The following is a 19,379-nucleotide window of genomic DNA, read 5'->3' as shown; positions in this document are numbered from 1 at the left end:
TATAATAAATAGCCTATGTCATGATTACTAAATCAGATTGTGTTTATAATATAACGCCGGCGTGCCTCCGTCATCTCCACCGAAAACAAGCGCTCCCCCCTTGTTCCATTGTCGAAACCGCGTTGCTGTTTTGATTCACGCGACAGGAATGGAGGAGCTGCTGACCAACTGTCCAGAGGATCATGTGGGGAGCCACCTGGAGCTCTTGCAGTTTGGGTTTGAGTTAGGGTTAGGGTTAGGGCATACATACACATGGCATGTGTCTGTAACAGTCATTTTGTCTTTAGGCAAACAGCAGCGGATTGAAAGTGAGGCTTACTTATGAGAGGAGAGGTAGCACTAGTCTCACTGGGCACTTTACCAAGACCAATGTTATGGCCACAGGTCGGTAATCAGCTCTACACTATGGTTCGTCTTGGGGATATGACTTATCTCGGAATGCTTCCACAGTGTAAGGATGGTGATCTCCTAGAGAGAGATGGCAGAGAACTCTGGCTTGCTCGACTGAACATTCCTTCTCCACCCTCTCTTTAATGAGACTAGCCTCCTCAGGCTCTGACTCACCTCTTCCTCTGTGATGGTGATTGGCTGACCCAGCACCTCCGTCACCTTCCGAAGTTCTTTTCCCAGTGTCAAACCCACAATAACATGAGTTCAGGTCAGTGATAAACGCTCCCTACTTTCTGTTGTTCTCTTGACAAGGGCGTTCCCTGTGAGAAGAGAGAAGCCTTGCCAGCCCCGCCTCAGGTTGAAAAGTTAGAAACTCAGCTTCCTCCCATTCCTTGTAGTTGGCCTGGCCTACAGATGGCTCTGTGCATATTAGCCTCAAATGTTATTTTCAGCTGAGCTGTGAGCCATGGCTTGTTGTTTGGGTAACAACAATGTTGGATGTACTGTATGAAGTCAGCGCTGTGACGGACTGTTCAATGGAGTGGTCCTGGGTGAAAGCCTGACAGTCTGTGCAGGCAAAACAGCCCTGCAGGCTCTGGACTGACTCACAGGACAATACACTTAAACTGTTCTTTTTTTCACCTGCTCTTGCATCAGCTTTTGTCTGTATGTGGGCAGCACCTGAACAGCGAAATGGTCCGAGGTGCCAACGGGTGATTTCTGTAGGGATCTGTAGCTGCACCTTTGATGTTGCATAACACAAGTCTAGCTGCTTCTCCACTCTTGTTTTACATGCCCACTCATACGTTGGCAGCACAGAGTCCAATTTGAAGGTAAATCCCCTAGGATGATCTCGGCTGCGCCAGGGGAGGAAGTTTCTAGCTCCTCTTGGCAGACTGAGAACCCTACAGTAGTTGTATTAGCTGGAATATAGACAGCTGTCACAATCACCTGCTGCCTGAATTTCCTGGTAGGTCAAATGGACAGCCGTTCCAGCATATCCATGTAAAGGTTGTCTTTAACTTGCACAGAAGCACACCATTGTGTGTGTGTGTGTGTGTGTGTGTGTGTGTGTGTGTGTGTGTGTGTGTGTGTGTGTGTGTGTGTGTGTGTGTGTGTGTGTGTGACATCTACAGTATACATATTTCCTGCAGAGACATCTGCATCGGAAGGAAATAGTTTTAATAAACGTAATTTAGCAAAGGTTAAGAACCGTTAGTATGATTAGGTTTAGATATGCATGGGTTTTGGTGTGGTTGTAAATAGCTACAATAGTAGATCTACAAGCTCACAACACACTGCATCGCGACACATTGTGAAAAATGTCAAAAGATATATTATCGTCCCAATATCGATATCAAGTTATTTGGACAGAATACAGTAGTCTGTATCTTTTTTTTCACATAATCTTTTGGTATTGTTTCAGCTCGCTTGGAACCTCAACGGAGGTGATACCAAAGAAACACAAGGTACCAGGACATTTTGCCTAAAGGAAAGCCAACACAAAATAGAATTGAGTAGAGATGAGCCACCATGTAATGGAAAAGCGATAATACACTCGTCGAGTTAAATTAACACTCAGAAGAATTCATTACATACTGTGGAAGCGCAGAATCTTTGAATGTGAAATCAATTGCCTTTACGCCATGTTTTATGTTCTGAGGGAGATTACTGTTTTCCACTCTGTTTTTGTAAGCGGAAATCTCTGAAACCTCACCATGGGGTCTATTTAGTACAAATACTCAGCATCCCCATTTCTGAGTTTGCCGTGATCGATTGTCACACTTTCCTAGTGAATACCAGCCATTATCATAATGGATGAACAAATCACTATTACAAAAACATGACTGTGTGCTAAAGCACTTCAGGAAACAAAAGCTTTCAAAATGCTGCATTACTCTTGTAACTGGAGCTGTGAAGAGGGTATTTAAACCACACTCTCGTGGCAGCCAGAGTTTGGTCAAGCCGTATTAATTCTGTGCAAAGTGCAAGAGGCATAAATTAGTGAGGTTGCAGAGTCGGAAGGAATGATAGCACAGGTTATTTTTGGATGGCTCTCAATGATTGTAATGAAAATGGTTGAGGGTCTTCAACAGTCTTCAACAGGGGGTCCGGGACCCATAGGGGGTCCTCAGAGTTACTACAGGGATCCTCCAAATCTTGGAGTGATAGAAACTTGTCCCCCCCCCCCCCCCCCCCCCCCTTTTTATATTAACCACTTGAACCCTAGCGTCCATATTCTGAGAACTTTAGCCAAAAATAGCAGATCTACAAGCTCACAACGCCTATTTTTGGCAAAGAGCTTTGGAGGGGGAAAAGAACAGACTAAGTACAGTGAAAGGTCAAGTTTATTAAGTATCGACGGTTCAAATGGTTAAATATATGAAAACCCACATTAACATGAATCCAAAATATACTGATGATCGTGCTGTCAAACAATGAAACTATCGTATATGGAATCTATGATAAGGTTGTGGGGGTCCCTGCTTCATCTCTCTCTCAACTAAGGGGTCCTTGGCCTGAAAACATTGAAGACCCATGCAGTAGACAAGTCCATTGTTCTGTGATTATAGTTCACTCCCCCTGGTGACCCATTGTTGTGCACATACTGTACCATATACAGTAGGCTCAGATACAGTATCTATCTGTATCTACAGGTACAGTATACTATAATTTGGTAATAATAATAATAATCATTAATTATTCAACGCAAGTTCAGGAGCAGAGACCCTCTACTGCACCTGTCTTCACTCATTAAAAAAAAGCTAAATGTAATTTGGCGCAGATCGGTTCAGTGTTTTCCAAGATTATCCCCAGACAGTCACGGATACAGACAGACAGACAGACAGACAGACAGACAGACAGACAGACAGACAGACAGACAGACAGACAGACAGACGGATAGATTCGCATGTACGCACACACATGCACACACACACACACACACACACACACACACACACAACACACACACACACACACACACACACACACACACACACACACACACACACACACACACACACACACACACACACACACACACACACACACACACACACACACACACACACACACACCTCTTCTAGACCACTCACCTTTTAGGAGCCACCAACCATAAAAATAATAAAAAAAAAAAAAAATATATATATATATATATATACTGTATATATGTTGATGACATTGCACAGTACAAAGTATAGTGTATCTATGAGGGGAACTTGTCACTCAGTGTAAAATGGTCAATTTTGTGATGTGTCACTTCATTAACTTGCCATCAAAGGAACCCGGCAGCTCACATTAAATTCACTCTAGCTTTAAAAGGATGGCCAGTTATGAAAGCTCACAAGAAAGGTCTAAAGCATCCATTACTCAAAACAGCGCAATCTTTACGACAGTTCACAGCCTCATCTCTTTCATCTTGTTCATAATTCCAAGGGCTATTATGAGTAGAATATTAGACCCTGCCACTCTTCTCCAGCACACACACGTACGTGCGCACACACACACACACACACACACACACACACCACACCACACACACACACACACACACACACACACACACACACACACACACACACACACACACACACCACACCACACCACACACACACACACACACACACACACACACACACACACACACACACACACACACACACACACACACACACACACAAGCCTCCCTCCTGCGCATTGCACTGCCACTAAATAGAATCATTATAATTATAGCTACATAGTACATTTTCTCTAGTAATTTGAAGGGCTCAGCGGAGGGGAAAAACCCCAGAGATTGACTAGAGAGAGATGGAATACATGTTATACTCTGAATGCAAACATGCCAGTCACAAACGATAACTACCAGAACAGTGGAATGAGTGTTGTTGATGTTATTAACTGCAGAGGGAGCCTCAGATATGGAAATAAATGCTGCAGTTGAGGCACTTCAGATAGTATAATGCTGAGTCTGTGTGCCTCCTAAGGTTTTTTTCTCTTTTAGGTAGACAGGGAGGCAGTGTGGGGGAAGCGAATGGAGAGGACACTGTTGGGATGCTTGACCAGCAGGGGAATAAATGGTTCTTGAGGCCAGCAGATTAACCACTATGCCCTCAGCCTTTATTTGATTTGGTACAGTGGAGAGAGAAAGCAAACATGGTCAGACAGTAGGGCAATGACACGCAGCAATTGGTCTGGCCAGAATCGAACCGGGGACTCGCTGTCAGGAATTTGAGCTCACGTGGTATGCGCTGTAACCCCCAGCTATATTAGATACCCCTCTTTTTAATATTTTTCAACCTGGCGTACCTATTTTGGGCATGTCCGACAGTCGTTATAGGTGAAAATACTCTCTTGAGGCTGACTATAGACCAATTATTTGTGACGTCTACAAACATTGAGACTGCAAGCACAGGTGCCGGTTTCATGTATTCCCAACAGATCCCCAAACCTGTTGTTTTGGGGAGCACTGGTTTCAGTTCATTTTGCTCCCTGGCAAGACATAATATACTTCATCGGGCAACGGTGTTGTGCGCTAAGAATAGCTGACATACAAGCTCACAACGGGTTGCAGATGTGACCGCTGTGAGCTTGGAGGTCTGCTATTCTCGTCCGTTCCATCTGCACGCAATGGAGTATGAATTAGGCTTGAGGGGCTGCTGCTGCGTGACCAAGCAGAGGCTCTGCTGCCGTTTTAACGACAGCGATTGGAGGTAGGGTGTGGAGGACATCGCTGAGAATCGCTATTATTGTTTGCACACAAGAGTAAACAGGGACTATATTCAAGAGGGAGATACAGTATCACACCTAAGCCTTCTTCCGGCTCCACACTGGGAGGAAAACAGCATGTAGTTTGATGGAATGCATACAGTTTCCACTCGTGAGTGCTGTGACCACTTTTCCATTGCGTCTTATGAGTGGTCGGGATCTTTTGGTGCTGACCTGAGCGCGCATACTGGTTCTTATCAGTGTGTGACGTACATAGATTTAAAAAATAAAGGTGACGTCTGATGGCTCACACAATTTTCGAATACTTCTGCTGTACGGTCTAGTCCAGGGGTGGGCAATTATTTTTTCCATGGGGCCACATGAACCACAGAAAACATTGTGGAGGGCCGGGCCAAAAGGCAGTGCTCCCCGCAAGATGTGCTCCCCGCAAACTCCATGCATGAGGTCAAATTAGAAAATGTGTTTATGGGGTGCTCGCTGGCCTGGTGGTCTAGGCGCATACCACATACTAGGCTGTGATGCCTGCTTGCGTTGCCAGTTTGATTCCCGATCCGAACAACCTTTGCCACATGTCGTCATTCCCCATCTCTCTCCCCATTTCCTGTCAAGCTACTGTGTCGTATCAAATAAATGCATAAAAATCCCCGTAAAATGCCCAGGTCTGGTCTAGTCTGCACAATGGAAGCGCTGAAAATGTGAATAAATACAGCGGATGTCCAGCCTCCTCGTTTTGTCTTTGCTGTCAAGTAAATCAAATTAGTTGAAGCCAATCTAGGTTGCTACTTGGCAGAAATGGAAATACGATATATTTTACAAATATTTTAAAATATTTCTTGAACGGAAATGACTCTCTATTAGCATTCAAAGATTATGGAAGAGTTAATAAAATAGAATATGCAACGCAATGCGACACATGAGCTTGTAGATCAGCTTTTTTGGCTATTTGGCATACAACAAAGTATAATACAGGGCTTAAGAGGTGAATACAATTAAAATACAGTGAATATTCAGAGAATGATTAGCAGTAGTTATGAAAACCTGCCTACGCAGGGGAGGAATGATTCCAAAAAGAACGATTTAGATTACATTACAGAAGAGACTTGGTTCTTTCTTCTCCTGCTTGAGTAAGTAAGTTTCTCATTAGTGACTGAAGTGTTCAAGAACAAAGTAGAAATCTGTTATTCCACTTTAAGAACACTTTCTCCTTGTTGAACGTGAATTTACACTCTTACATGTGTTTTTTCCGGAGCTATTACAGTATGTAAATCCCTGCAGGATTCACTCTTGACATTATGTTAATGAGGTATAATAACCGAGACACATCATCTTCTGCATCAACCGAACGGGATCATGCCAATATTAACATGTCACCTCGGAGAAATGCGTGTCATTTCCATGGTGATGGCTGTGCCAACTCATGCACTAAGCATGTTTATGTAGGGTAAGTCAAGGGGCTCAGAGTAGGACAATGCAAGGGAGGGGGGGCCCAGGGGGGTCTTCCAATCTAGAGCAAACTTTGAAAGACCATTGTGTGTACAGTATGGTATGTGTGGACTATTTCTTTGCTTTCGTCACAGTGCTTTCGTGTATCTTAGAAAATATAGTAGGCCTATTTGCCACTTGTGTGTGTGTGTATATATATATATATATATATATATATATATATATATATATATATATATATATATATATATATATATATATATATATATATATATATATATATATATACATATACATACACAGGTGTGTGTGTGTGTGTGTGTGTGTGTGTGTGTGTGTGTGTGTGTGTGTGTGTGCACTTGCGTCATCAGTCACCACCACCAGTAGTAACTTCTTCCACACACTGCCTCCTCCAAAGCTCAGGGTGATGCTCATTTCCGAACAGGGGTGCTCCTCCAAAATCGATATCTTTAATTGCTCTCTCGCCGGGTTTCTGTTGTTTGTATCAATACCTCCCAGATTTAACTGCTCCATCACCCAAGAGAGCCACTGGGAACAGGTTGCCGGGGAAACGGCCGCATGGCAACAGGATCAGAGCCTGGGGGTTGTCTGCTGCTGCCTCTACGTCCGCTCCCATTTTACATCACATCTCCTCACTAGATGGTGTAGAGAGCCACTGGAGACTAGTACACACACACACTTCCTCGCACAGTCAGTGGGGCTCCTCATCCAACGAAAACAAACCTGGGAAACTATACGGCGGCGGTGGTGGGGCCATTTCTTACGGATCGCCAAGTGTGGAAATAGCGGCTGGCTTTTTGGAGGGACATAAGGTTTTGTATTTTTTTCATTTCCTTTCTTTCTTTGCGAGAAGAAGACTTTTAGGGGGAATTAAACGCAACGCCGACAACACCGCTGCGATGGACATCATGTTTGCGGTGCAGGATGCGTGTGTCTCTGGTCAGTGGCTCACTGCGATCATCCTCAGCCTGTGCTGCTTTCTCCCGTCCTGCCTGCCCGCCGGACAAACTGTGGACTATTCCTCGGTGGAAAGTGTGGTCAGCAGACAAGGCGACACGGCTCTACTGAGGTAGGAAACATAGCAGCGCGCAGCACCAAAACTACTTCACTTTCCCTCTCTCTCTCTCTCTCTCCCGCTTCTCTGGCTCCATCCCTGCTCCGCCGCGGAGGCGACAGTTAAAAGTAACAGAGAAAGCGTTATAAAGACTATTTTTAGGCTTTGTCTCGCATCATTTGCCCATTCGAGATGGTGTAAACATTTCACAGCGGCAGCAATGTAGACACACTAATAATACCGTATGTGTGGTGCTATTGTTTTCCCTCCCTCCCTCTCTCCCTCCATCCAATCCAGTCTAGTCGTTGTTTTCGTCTGCAGGGGGTAAGTCGGTGCACCAGCAGGTGCAGGACTCTGGGTATTCATTACAAGATTACGTAGTTCACCAAAGACCACAATTACAAAGTTTGTAGTGTAGTTTCTCTAGACATAACAACGTACAAACAGTGTTTATTCATCTAGTATTCATCTAGCTCCAGCCTCCGGCCGGGTGTGTTTTGGTAGTGGCAGACAGTGAGTGTACTGTAGAGGGTCAGTGTGGGCTAGTCTTCTCTACAACTTGACTCTCGCTGTCCGCTTGGTGATGTTTCGTCCACTGGTACATCTACCGAAAAAGACCAGACAGGTCCCCTATTCACAGAGAACGCACGATATCCCGTTATTTCGAATTCGAACTATAATACAAGTTCGACTTGAGCCAAGTCGAACTTGTATTTATAGCTCGAAATAACGGGATATGATGAGCCAAGTCACTTGGCTCAAATGCGGTGTCATAGCTCCATAGAATGTCAGAGCTGTGCGGAGCAGATTCATTAGTGTGTTTTTTAAACCGGAGTCTGCGTTCCTCCCATCCTATTTGCATACAACTCACCTGCCTGTTTAGGATGGAAAATTAAACTGTCAAGGGCCCTTTTTGTGCCAGTCCCTCAAGGAGTTTGTGCAACTGCACAGCTTTTATTATTTCTCGAATTCACAAGAGTGCATTTTAAGTATCAAAGCCAACATAATTTGACTTTTACGCAGCTCTGTTATATCAACTGTTTCACTTTATTTTTCAGACAGAAATGTTTCAAACAATATATTGCAAAACTCAGACAGTAGCCTAGTTATTCAAATCTGAGTCCTGCAGAATTCTGGAGGGACTATGATACATTTGTAAAACTAGGCTAGATACTGTGGTATGTGAGTGGTTACTGTATAATTCTTGTTTTGTCAGCATGGATATGGCAGGTTTTGTTCAGTTATAAAAAGATGTTCCTCATCTTTGATAATTCGGAGGAAATGCTGAGGGGGGCATGCCTGCCCCATTTGAATACGAATCCTCAGGGCTGTCGACTCAGAGAAACACTGGGTGTGGACCTGAATTCCGAGCAGCTTCCTCAAGTTTGAATCAGCTATGGGCTTGTACTCTAACTGTATGTGTGTTATCGAAGGCTTATGTCCTGTATACTGTATATCACCATTAGGCAGTATAGTGTCTGGCATCCTGCTGTGACCTTAGGGACGTCGGACATTCTATTGGATACCAAAGTGTCACATTGTCATGATGCTCATGGGATGGTGCTCATCACAGAATTACCTTAGCAACAGTCAAGCCAAGTGGGGCTCACACATTTTTACCATATATTCCCTCCGTGCCCAAGGGCTGTCCCATCAAACTGCCTTATGCTTCTGATGGTCTCTCCAGAGAGGGAGTCTTAATTCCTTGGCGTCAATCTGGGTTTGCTGTGATCAGTGACAGAAGCAGTGCCTTCAATCGTGATGGTTCATTGGGCCAGAGATTATCCCTCTTCAGTGAGGCAGTTCAACAAACAACTGTAACCCCCCAACCACCCACCCACAGGCATGTGTACACAGACACACACACCCCCACCACCCCACACACACACACACACACACACACACACACACACACACACACACACACACACACACACACACACACACACACACACACACACACACACTCACACACACAGACACTTCTGCCCTCAAATAGGGCGCCACTTTCCAGACAACCGGGTCATTGCCTCAGTAAACAGCAACTGGAAATTGAGGAAAATGGGTTGAGAAACCATTTTGGAAGTCCATTCATTGCAGGTCCTCAAAGCCAATTAAGGAGGCAATTCAGCAACAGCTATTTGCCAGGTCTGTTTTGAAACTCGATGGGTTCCTTCCATGTGAACGCAGCCACTGTGAAGTTATCTACGCTGTTGACCTGATGCATATTGGAAAGCTCTGAGGCTGCACCACTTGCATCTCTGCCCTGCATCAATTTGCAGCTCATCGCTGTCACCACAATGGCGAGATGGTGTTTGAATTTGCATAGGATATTCCTCCTCAAATGTTTGTGCATCATGGGCTGCAGCAGGTTTTTACACAGCAAAAGGGGCATTTAGTTTGAAAACTCATAGGCATTGCATAACAACAAAAAAAAAACGGTGCCTGTGCTTGTTTTATTTGTAAGTCTCACTTATCAGTACCACAGATGATCAGAAATACATTTATGCCATCCCCTTAAAGCTGATTGTGGGCAGAAAATGTGAGCACACAGTGACAAGCGCAGGAGCATGCATTTAAGAGTCACTGCCTATGTATGGATTATAGAATGAATCCTGAGAGCCACGTCCATCCTGTCATGTGTTCATTATATGCTTCCACCTCTTCCTTCTTAATGCTGCGTGACTGTGTGTTCCTCCTGCTGCCTTGATTTATTCTGGTCAATGGGTCCACATCAATTATATGCATACAGCTTCAGCGGTGGAGCCAGTGGAATGGCTTACGTGTGTGTATCATCTTTCGTTTAATCTTTTTTAATGACCTAAGAGCTTGGACATTCTCCTAATGGGGTCATTTTTAGCCATTAACAAGGGCCGTCTATCTGGAATGAGTTATGCTTGGTTTGTGTTGCCCATGCCTTGCATGAGTGAGTGCCCACCATTTCCATGCATGTTAGTACAAGGTACAGAGAAATGTGTTAAAATGCATTCAAACTTTTCTATGGGCCGTCATTTTCCTAGCATTTGCTGTGATTTGTGATGTCATCTCCATTCAACCAGATATAAATCCTTGACATTTCCCCAGTAAATGAATGGCTCATCTGGCCAAGAATTTAATACAGCCATTTGAGAATGGCTGTCTGGAAACACAAAGGTGTCTGTAGCAATCCTCTTCCATATGGATAAGCAGCCTTAATCAACAATGCAGAGTTAGTCGACTGAAAATGATGCCTAAGTAGACTGAAATGGCTACTGCTCCACACACCGTCACACACACACACACACACACACACACACACACACACACACACACACACACACACACACACACATGCATGCACACACACGCAGAGACAACAGACACACATGCCGCTCGCACACACACACACACACACACACACACACACACACACACACACACACACACACACACACACACACACACACACACACACACACACACACACACACACACACACACTTTTGTCTTGTAACACTGTACTTTATCCCTAGACTTTTGTTTCTGTTTTGTCAATGAATGAGGTATGAATTTGAGGTGAGGGGCATGTACAAAATAGAAGCAGTACTCCTAAAAAGTAGAAAATAGCATCAAGGCCATGTCTCAGAGTAAGACAAAGATCCAGTTGTATTTTCGTTATTCAGTTTGACAGTTGGCCCTCAGCAGCAATATCAGGGCTGCACCAGAGACCTTATACTCCATAATGGTGCAAAATTGACCTGTCACTATTTTCAAAGTCTGAAATTCGTATAAATGTAACACCTTAGCCTCATGACAACACACCAGTTGATGAAAATCTTTTCTGCTCCAGCACAATTACGCTTGGTGCAGTTTTCCTGTTGGAGTTGGGGCCAAAAGAGCTGTGATGATGTATCACCTTTTTGATATTGTATTGTTATTATGACTCTCTGAAAGGTCTTGACATTTCCCATTGGCACTCATACACCTCAGCACAAAGGCGGTTTTAGGTTAGGCAAGAAGCTACGAATATTAAGGCACTCTAGAAACTCCATGGGATGCGATTTAAAGTAGAATTGTGCTCTTTATCTGCTTCATACCTACTATAAACAAGAGACATGGCTGAAAGACATTTTCCGCAATTCAGCACCTTTTATCACACTATAGCCAGTCGAGACGAGGAAGAGCTCATTTTTGAGTAGTGTCGGATATGAGTTGCTTTGAATTTGTCATGCAGCTGCCACATATCTGCAGCCTCATATGTTCGCTTGGAGAGAACCTGTTTTTACCTCGCATGACACATCTGGGGGCTCACCTGAATCTGTCACCGCTGATTAAACGCCAAGGTCCTCTTGTGTGTTATCCTCAACGTAGATTTAATGCGATCAATGTCGCTGTCAGAGCAATGTTGCTGTATTTCACAGTGCGTGTGCACAACATGTCCTTGCAAAATCCTGAAACATGACTTGGGATCAAGAGCATACTTTATTTTGTTATTCTGTTATTGAGTTTTTGAGGTCGACTCTGCTTATCCTTGAACACATCACTGGTCTTCCGAAGCAGATATTTTGGTTTATTTGTGATGCCTGTCAAACAGTGTTTGTTCCTGTGATAATTAATTAGGAAATTTGGCCTATTTAAATATTAAGTGCAAGCACAACAACACTGTCAAATAGCTGAAATATGATGTAGTTAGTCTTTCAAAGATAATTCTCAGACCAGTGTTGTAGTATAGCTTTCCTGAACACTTTGGAGCATGCACACTATCATGGGCCAGCTTGGCTATCGCCCTAGGGAAGCCAGCTCTTAAAGTATTCATCAGATTCATTATACTGGCATCCATTTTCAATGTGCATTACTATTGATGTAATTCAGCTCACAAGGTGACAGGCAAGTGAGGTGGCCAAGGAGGCATTCATTCCTCAAAATATCACAGTTGTGTGGCAGTATCCTCTCGAAGCTCTAATTTCTGATCATGTCTATTATCCAGAGTCTTTAACCTGTATCCTCTTCGATTGCCACTTGGCAGGATGTTGAAAGATGCCAAAACCTCCTTCAGATGACAGTTTGATGAGCCGTGTAGCTATCCCTGATGAAAGGAAAAGTCAAACTACTTGCAGCATGTGTTAATTTCACTTCAAAAAGGCATCCTTTCCATCGGTGAATTGGGTGATGTACCGTTCTGCATTTTGTAGCACTTTCGCAAAAGTGGAATGTTTGCACCGCATGAACAGGACAACGACCCATGTTTCAAAGACCATGGTAAAATAAATAATACTATATCGTTTAATACAAAATGCTGTTCTTGGAGAAATATCCGTTATTTTGTTGTTGACCATAGAGTATATAGAGAACAGATAGCCCCACCTACGATTCTCTTAGATTACTATTTCTATGCATTTGATGTATTGATGTTGATGTATCAATGTACAGTATTACCTTGCGTTGTCCTTGCTTATTGTAAATCGCTCTGAATTAAGAGCGGCTGCTAAATACCTAAATTGTAAATTGGGAATATCAGTATATGGGCATATACTGATGACATCAGGGATCTCATATGGGCATAGAAGGACTGGCAGATACAAAGATCTCCATATTTGGGCATAAAAGGGACAAGGACTGACAGATAGAGAGATCTTCATATACAGTATGGGCCTATCAGTCGGATTGACGGTCTTCTTATTTCGTGTATCATCATCCTTGATTATTGGTTATTAAGATTTCCTGTTACTTAGGGGAGGCCATGGGGCTGGCTGTCGTCTTCTCCCCCTTGCTGACGTCGGCTTAGGCAGGGTGCGAAGTAGGTTTGAGGGTTGTTGTGACCTAAGTAACTGTTTTGACCTGCTCACTCTAAATCAGTGAATCAGAAGAAAATTATCTCAGAGGTGTACGGTACGTGTTTCATCATTTGCTACAAGTGGGTTTGGTTCCTATCCACCTAGGAGATCATAGCAGGCAGGATGCTTTGAAGCCTCACTATCAGTTGGAGTCAAATGCACATGTGTTAGAGTGCACTCATGTCCTTATTTCACAACAGGTATGACTTCAGTTCAAGCAGTGCTCGGAAATAAAGCTCCTCCACCCTCCAATCACAACACCAAATTGAAACTAGGCTGCTGTGGGGGCTTTTAGCTGCAGAGGTGACATGTTGTTCTTGTGTTACTGAGTCTAACATCCATTAAGACACTAAGTTGCACGGTGTGAACTTTTTCAAAAATGACTTCCACTGACATCATTCATTAGTCGATCCAATCTGTTATTTTGTTCATTTAATAGCCTATATTTATTTTGACAAAATTAAGTATTTCTATCTCTAATGTATTTCAATTAGTGCTAAAGTGATTGAGTGCACCAGTGAATTAAAGCCCTAAATAGAAAAGCTCCCGTAATTTAAATCCCTTAAAGGAAATAGATGCTATGCCGTGGTTTTGGTGCTTCATTTTAATATGCTTATTATCATTCCTATTATAAGGATGTGTAGAGAAATGGATGGGGGCTAAATGGATGTTTTACCAGTCTCCAGCTGCGAGCATCCACATAATTGCAACGGTGGAGAAAATATCGAATGGGTTTTTGTGTTTTCAGAGAAGTGCTAAGAATGACAACAATAAACAGGTTAACATGAAGTTGGAACTTTCAGCTGACAGCTCCTTGCTTTGTGAGACAACAGTTCATTCAGAGGTCTCTGAAAAGGTTGGCCTTGAAGTACTGTTTTAAATGGAACATAAAACTATGGTACTTAATAATTAATCATTGTATTAGTGTGTGAATGGCTCAGTCAATGAGAGCGTCTAAATGATTTTAGCAGATAAATCATGTGATGTGATCTTCCACTTTAGGAGAAATATTACTTAATATAGATTGCTTTGCTTGTTCTTATAGATTGTTTGTATTCTTCAAATGATAAACCAACACAGTGACAGCAATTCCCCCTCAAAACAAAACAACTAGGCTAATATGTTATTAGCTTTTGTGATGATTTGTTTGGGACTATTTCTGCACAAATGGCCCAACACTGATATGTTACCACTTGATCCTCCAGCGCTTATCACAAACGGCTGGCCAAATTGATTCCTTGTGTGCCCTCAAGTGTAATCTTTAATCAATCCGTCAGCCTCTCCTAGTGTTTCATGATAATTAGTCATGCTACCCTGACAACATTGCATAATCACATATATTTCTGCTTGGTAAAGACAGTTATGCCGGTGTTGTCTTGGGCCTTGGTTTATTGAAAGTAGCCCCTTAATCCAAAGTGTTGGTACAGTAGGTAGGTAGACAGATTGGTACTTTATTCATCCCAGAAGGGAAGTTAAGGTGTTACAGCAGCTCTCATAGAGACATTAGCAAAACTAAAAAAAACACATCTAAAATAGGCATTTAATCATAGTCAGCCTACAATATTAAAAACAACGGACCAAACACTATAGTCCAATTGCTTGAATTCCACATCCCTCATCCTAATCAGCCTGATCAAGCCAACCAGATAAGGAGTTGTATAAATAGCAGGCAGAAAATTGGCAGTTTAAACTTGATGATTTTCAGGACAGCAACGCCAGGCAGATAGTACCGCCGCTATGACGTAATCGCCGTAGCAGTCAACCAAAATGTGACTGAGTGTGACACAGGGGCAGTCATTTCGGAAGCCACTACTTTAGACCACAGCTGAAATTACCTTTTTTTTTCACTAAAATGTGATAAAGCCACAAAAGCATTTCATAAATATCAGGCTACATTTCACTTAAACGCCAGAGCTTAACTCTGCATGTAAATAAGACTTTTTTAAATTAATGTGAGAGATCATCAGGCTAGAAATTTATTTAGAACTTGAATATCTCAAATGTAGTATTTCAGCATGGCATCATTCTATAAGCCATATCTTCAAAACTGTTGGGTCAATCTCCACAACCAATATATCATTTTGTAGCTATGATTCACAGCTTTCAAATGAAATGAAAAAATGAAAATGAAAAAAAAGAAATTCAATGACTAGCCGTCAGCCGTGCTGGGACACAAATCGTTAAGCAAACAGCCGTCGGTGATGGGGTCCCATCCCTTTTATTGAACGCTTTGGTTCCCATGGCGACGTGTCTATACAGCAGACGTTTTAGGCGCAATGTGGAAAGGGAGCTTCTGGCGTCGTACTGGCGGCTGCGACGGCAGCAGGTTGATCTATCAAGCACTGATCATTTCCGGTTACCGTTGCCATCTGCCGTAGCCGTCATTTGCTTAAAGTCGCTAGTATCTCCTATAGCGCTCAGTGATGTTAATAGGTTTTCAATGTAATGGGTCCCGGGACCCACAGGTGGTCATTCAAATGGGTCCCAGAAAAAATGTGTGGGTCCCAGAAAAAATGTATGGGTCCCCATTTTTTTTTTTAGCATTGTGAGCTTTTAGATCGGCTATTTATAAAATGTTTGCCTCTTTCTTATATTATTTTACAATTTGACTAATGTTTGACATTTTTGATAGTATAGTTTTAGTTTGTTGATTACTTTGGTGCAATAATGGTATTTTTTTATTTTCTTGGGGTAATAAAAAGGTAATTTTACTTTACTGGAGTATTTCCAATTTTCATTACTTTTTCTTCTACTCTACTATACATCTGAGGCAAATATTGTACTTATTCCACTACAATTATTCGAAAACTTTACTAGTTACTTTGAAAAGTATAGCCTACATAACAACTTCAGCCATGGCTATTTTCAAAGGATATTATTTGGTAACATGTGAAACAGAATAATTGTGCATAATGAGTACTTTTACTTTTAGTCCTAAGTGCATACTTTTACTCAAGTACGATGAGAACGTGTAGAGCGCTCGGGAGAATGGCTGTTGTAAATCACAGATAATTAGTTTCTCCGCTTTGAAAATCAGACGTCTTTTTATGACTTAATGAGTTTATGACCCTCTGCCAGCCTCACTCTGTGCCAGACGAGCAGCCAGAAACGGCAGTAGCGTTAGCATGTAGCTAAATGTAGCATCACATCACTGTGACAGAGCAGTTCATGTACCCGGGACTGGGAGCGAGCGAGCAGTGGCCAGTCCGTTCACCTCTGCTCTGCTGCAGAGCGCTGTGGCTCCGCTGCATGCAGAAAGAGACAGACGGCAGGCACTTTCTGGCGAGGATATTAATGAAACGAAATGCTGTTTGCGACACGTTCATTCCGCGGGGACCCTGACCGCGATGCTGTCAATTATTTTAACATGTACTCCAATGAGGGTGCGTCCCTGGGACCCCGGGACACAGGCATGAATGCGTCTCTGGGCGACGTGAACACGTCTCTGACGCGGGACGCGCACGTAATGACGTCTCTGAGCGCTTCTTCTCGCATCGTGGGTGTAGCAGTCTGTTTGCTGAAGGAGCTTCTCTGCCCTGCCACAGTGTCATGTATGGCATGAGAGGGATTGTCCATGATGGCCAGGAGTTTAGTCTTTTATCCTGCTTTTGGCCACCTAATAATAATAACTAGCCCTTACCCGTTTGAAGATATGAGCTCCGAAATGATGTGCAATGTGTGGTGTGCACTGTGCACACAGTATATGAGGGATGGAAAGTAACTTTAACTGGTGCTTGCATGATAATATGTAGGAGCATCAATATAAGAAATACCTGTTTCGTTTAATGGCTATAGAGATACTGTGTACCGATCGGCATGATTTCTTGACAAAACCTGTAGGAGTACTGTCCTCAAACCCGCCTCCTGGTGGCGCTGTAACAGGGCCAGACACTCAGACAGACACCAAAGGTGTGTAACCCCCTGCCCGCCCGCACGCACGCGCACACACGCACGCACGCACGCACGCACGCACGCACGCACACACGCACGCACACACACACACACACACACACACACACACACACACACACACAGAGAGAGAGAGAGAGCTGGTTAAAAATGTTGCCTCATGCTAGATGCAGAATTAGATATGCCTCATGCTAGATGCAGAATTAGTTATGCCTCATGCTAGATGCAGAATAGATACAGTACACGATAGAAATGCTAATATACAGCGTACGATTTGTGGAAGTGACAAACGGGCTTCGCAGTTATGTCAGGTGTGTTCATATGCTAATGGTCATGCGGATTCAGATCAATTGCTCCAGCCACCGTGGAGATACAGTTGGACAGACAGACACTCAGACAGACAGACAGACAGACAGACAGACAGACAGACAGACATTCGGATAATAATAACTAGCCCTTACCCGTTCAAAGATATGAGCTCCTAAATGATGTGCAGTGTGTGGGTTATGGGATGTGCACTGTGCACACAGTATATGAGGGATGGAAAGTAACTTTAACTGGTGCTTGCATGATAATATGTAGGAGCATCAATGTAAGAAATACCCGTTTTGTTTAATGGCTATAGAGATACTGTGTACCGATCTGCATGATTTTTGGACAACATCTGTAACAGGGCCAGACAACTAATTTCAGATAAATTGCTCCAGCCACTGAGGAGAAACGCTGTGACAGACACTCACTCAGACAGACATTCGGAAAATTATATGTTTGATAATAATAATAATAATAATAACTTGAATTTATATAACGCCTTTCAAAAACCCAAGGCGCTTGGAATCATCTTGTAATCCAGGTCAATTGGCATGGACCCTGAGTGCTAAAGTAAAGTGCCCCCTTCACCCTTGTTCAAAGAACACAAGTTTGCATCTGTTCGTGGTTGTTCTAGTTCCAACACAGAATTAGTAACATACTGTAGAGGCTGTATTTGTGGGAGATGTTCTCCAGGGATAGGACAGGTGATGCCATATTCAGCCTCTATGTGTACATGTGTGGGGTTCTGGCCTCAGGGACCATAGGTAAACACTGGTCCTGATCCTGGGAGAATAATATATCACATCGTGTTGTTGACACAGTACATCCATCTCTACAATGCCCTTTCTGCTTTGAATTAAATATGAACCGGAGGGATTTTTAGCTCTTACTCACTTCCATCCACCCTAACTAATGAAATCCAATGATATTGAAGAAGTCACGTCCTGCCATGTACTGGGGTCAATGTGATCAGTTATCTAAGAAGTAACTTAACCCAGCTCTCCCTCATCTTGAGAAGTATTCTGCCAGTAAGTACAGGGAAGAAGATTCCATAGATGGAAGAATCCCGTCTGCTCAGCAATGATCCATCTAGAGGTGGCTGTGAGTGCAACACCTGGGAATAGAAGTAGCTACTAGCTAATAGTATTATCATAGAATAATTACTGAGGTATTTGGTTTCTTAAATTGTTTTAATCACATTAGACAATGTCACATATTTTCATCAACCTTCAGATTCATTCAAATATTTTGGTAAAATAACAGGGAAATTCTTTCATTTAAAGCATTGTAAGATATCTAGTTAATAATCTGGTTTTATTGACTAATTATATTATGTTACTAATTCATTTTTAACTTAATGCTCAACATAAAGTCAAAACTACATCTCATGTTTCCACATTATGTCTTTGAATTAATTTAGCATTTTCATATTTCAATGGCTTAAATGACTTAACCCAGACCAGGATATACACATAAAAGCTTAATGAAACACTGTCCAATGTGGTCCTGCATTGACTATGAATTTGATATTCCGTAGACTGGAATTCAAGCGTTTACTTTCATACAGCTTAAAGTACTAAGCTTTGCAATGGTCACTGAAAATTGGTGATTGTTCAACAAACCTCCCAGCAAGCCAAATTACGTCATGATGGCGTCCTCCGGTGACGTTCAGAACTAGGCCAGATCACAGCCCATATGGGGATGATCTT

At 42.8% G+C, this 19,379-nt stretch overlaps 1 protein-coding gene across 1 annotated transcript in view; it reads left to right on the top strand.

Moving 5' to 3' along the window:
- Nucleotides 1-7,481: 7,481 nt before the first annotated feature.
- Nucleotides 7,482-19,379, top strand: part of negr1 (neuronal growth regulator 1) — a gene marked incomplete at both ends in the record, with an annotated part of 253,490 nt that continues 241,592 nt past the window's right edge. The window contains one exon of the mRNA XM_080736118.1: nucleotides 7,482-7,651. Within this exon, the coding sequence (XP_080592244.1) occupies nucleotides 7,482-7,651 (170 nt within the window). The remainder of the gene's footprint in view (nucleotides 7,652-19,379) is intronic.

The sequence above is a fragment of the Nannobrachium achirus genome (assembly GCF_963921795.1).
Source record: "Nannobrachium achirus genome assembly, chromosome: 1".
Lineage (NCBI taxonomy): Eukaryota > Metazoa > Chordata > Actinopteri > Myctophiformes > Myctophidae > Nannobrachium > Nannobrachium achirus.
The sequence above is the reverse complement of the archived record's forward strand: the minus strand, read 5'-3'. Positions and strand labels throughout refer to the sequence as shown.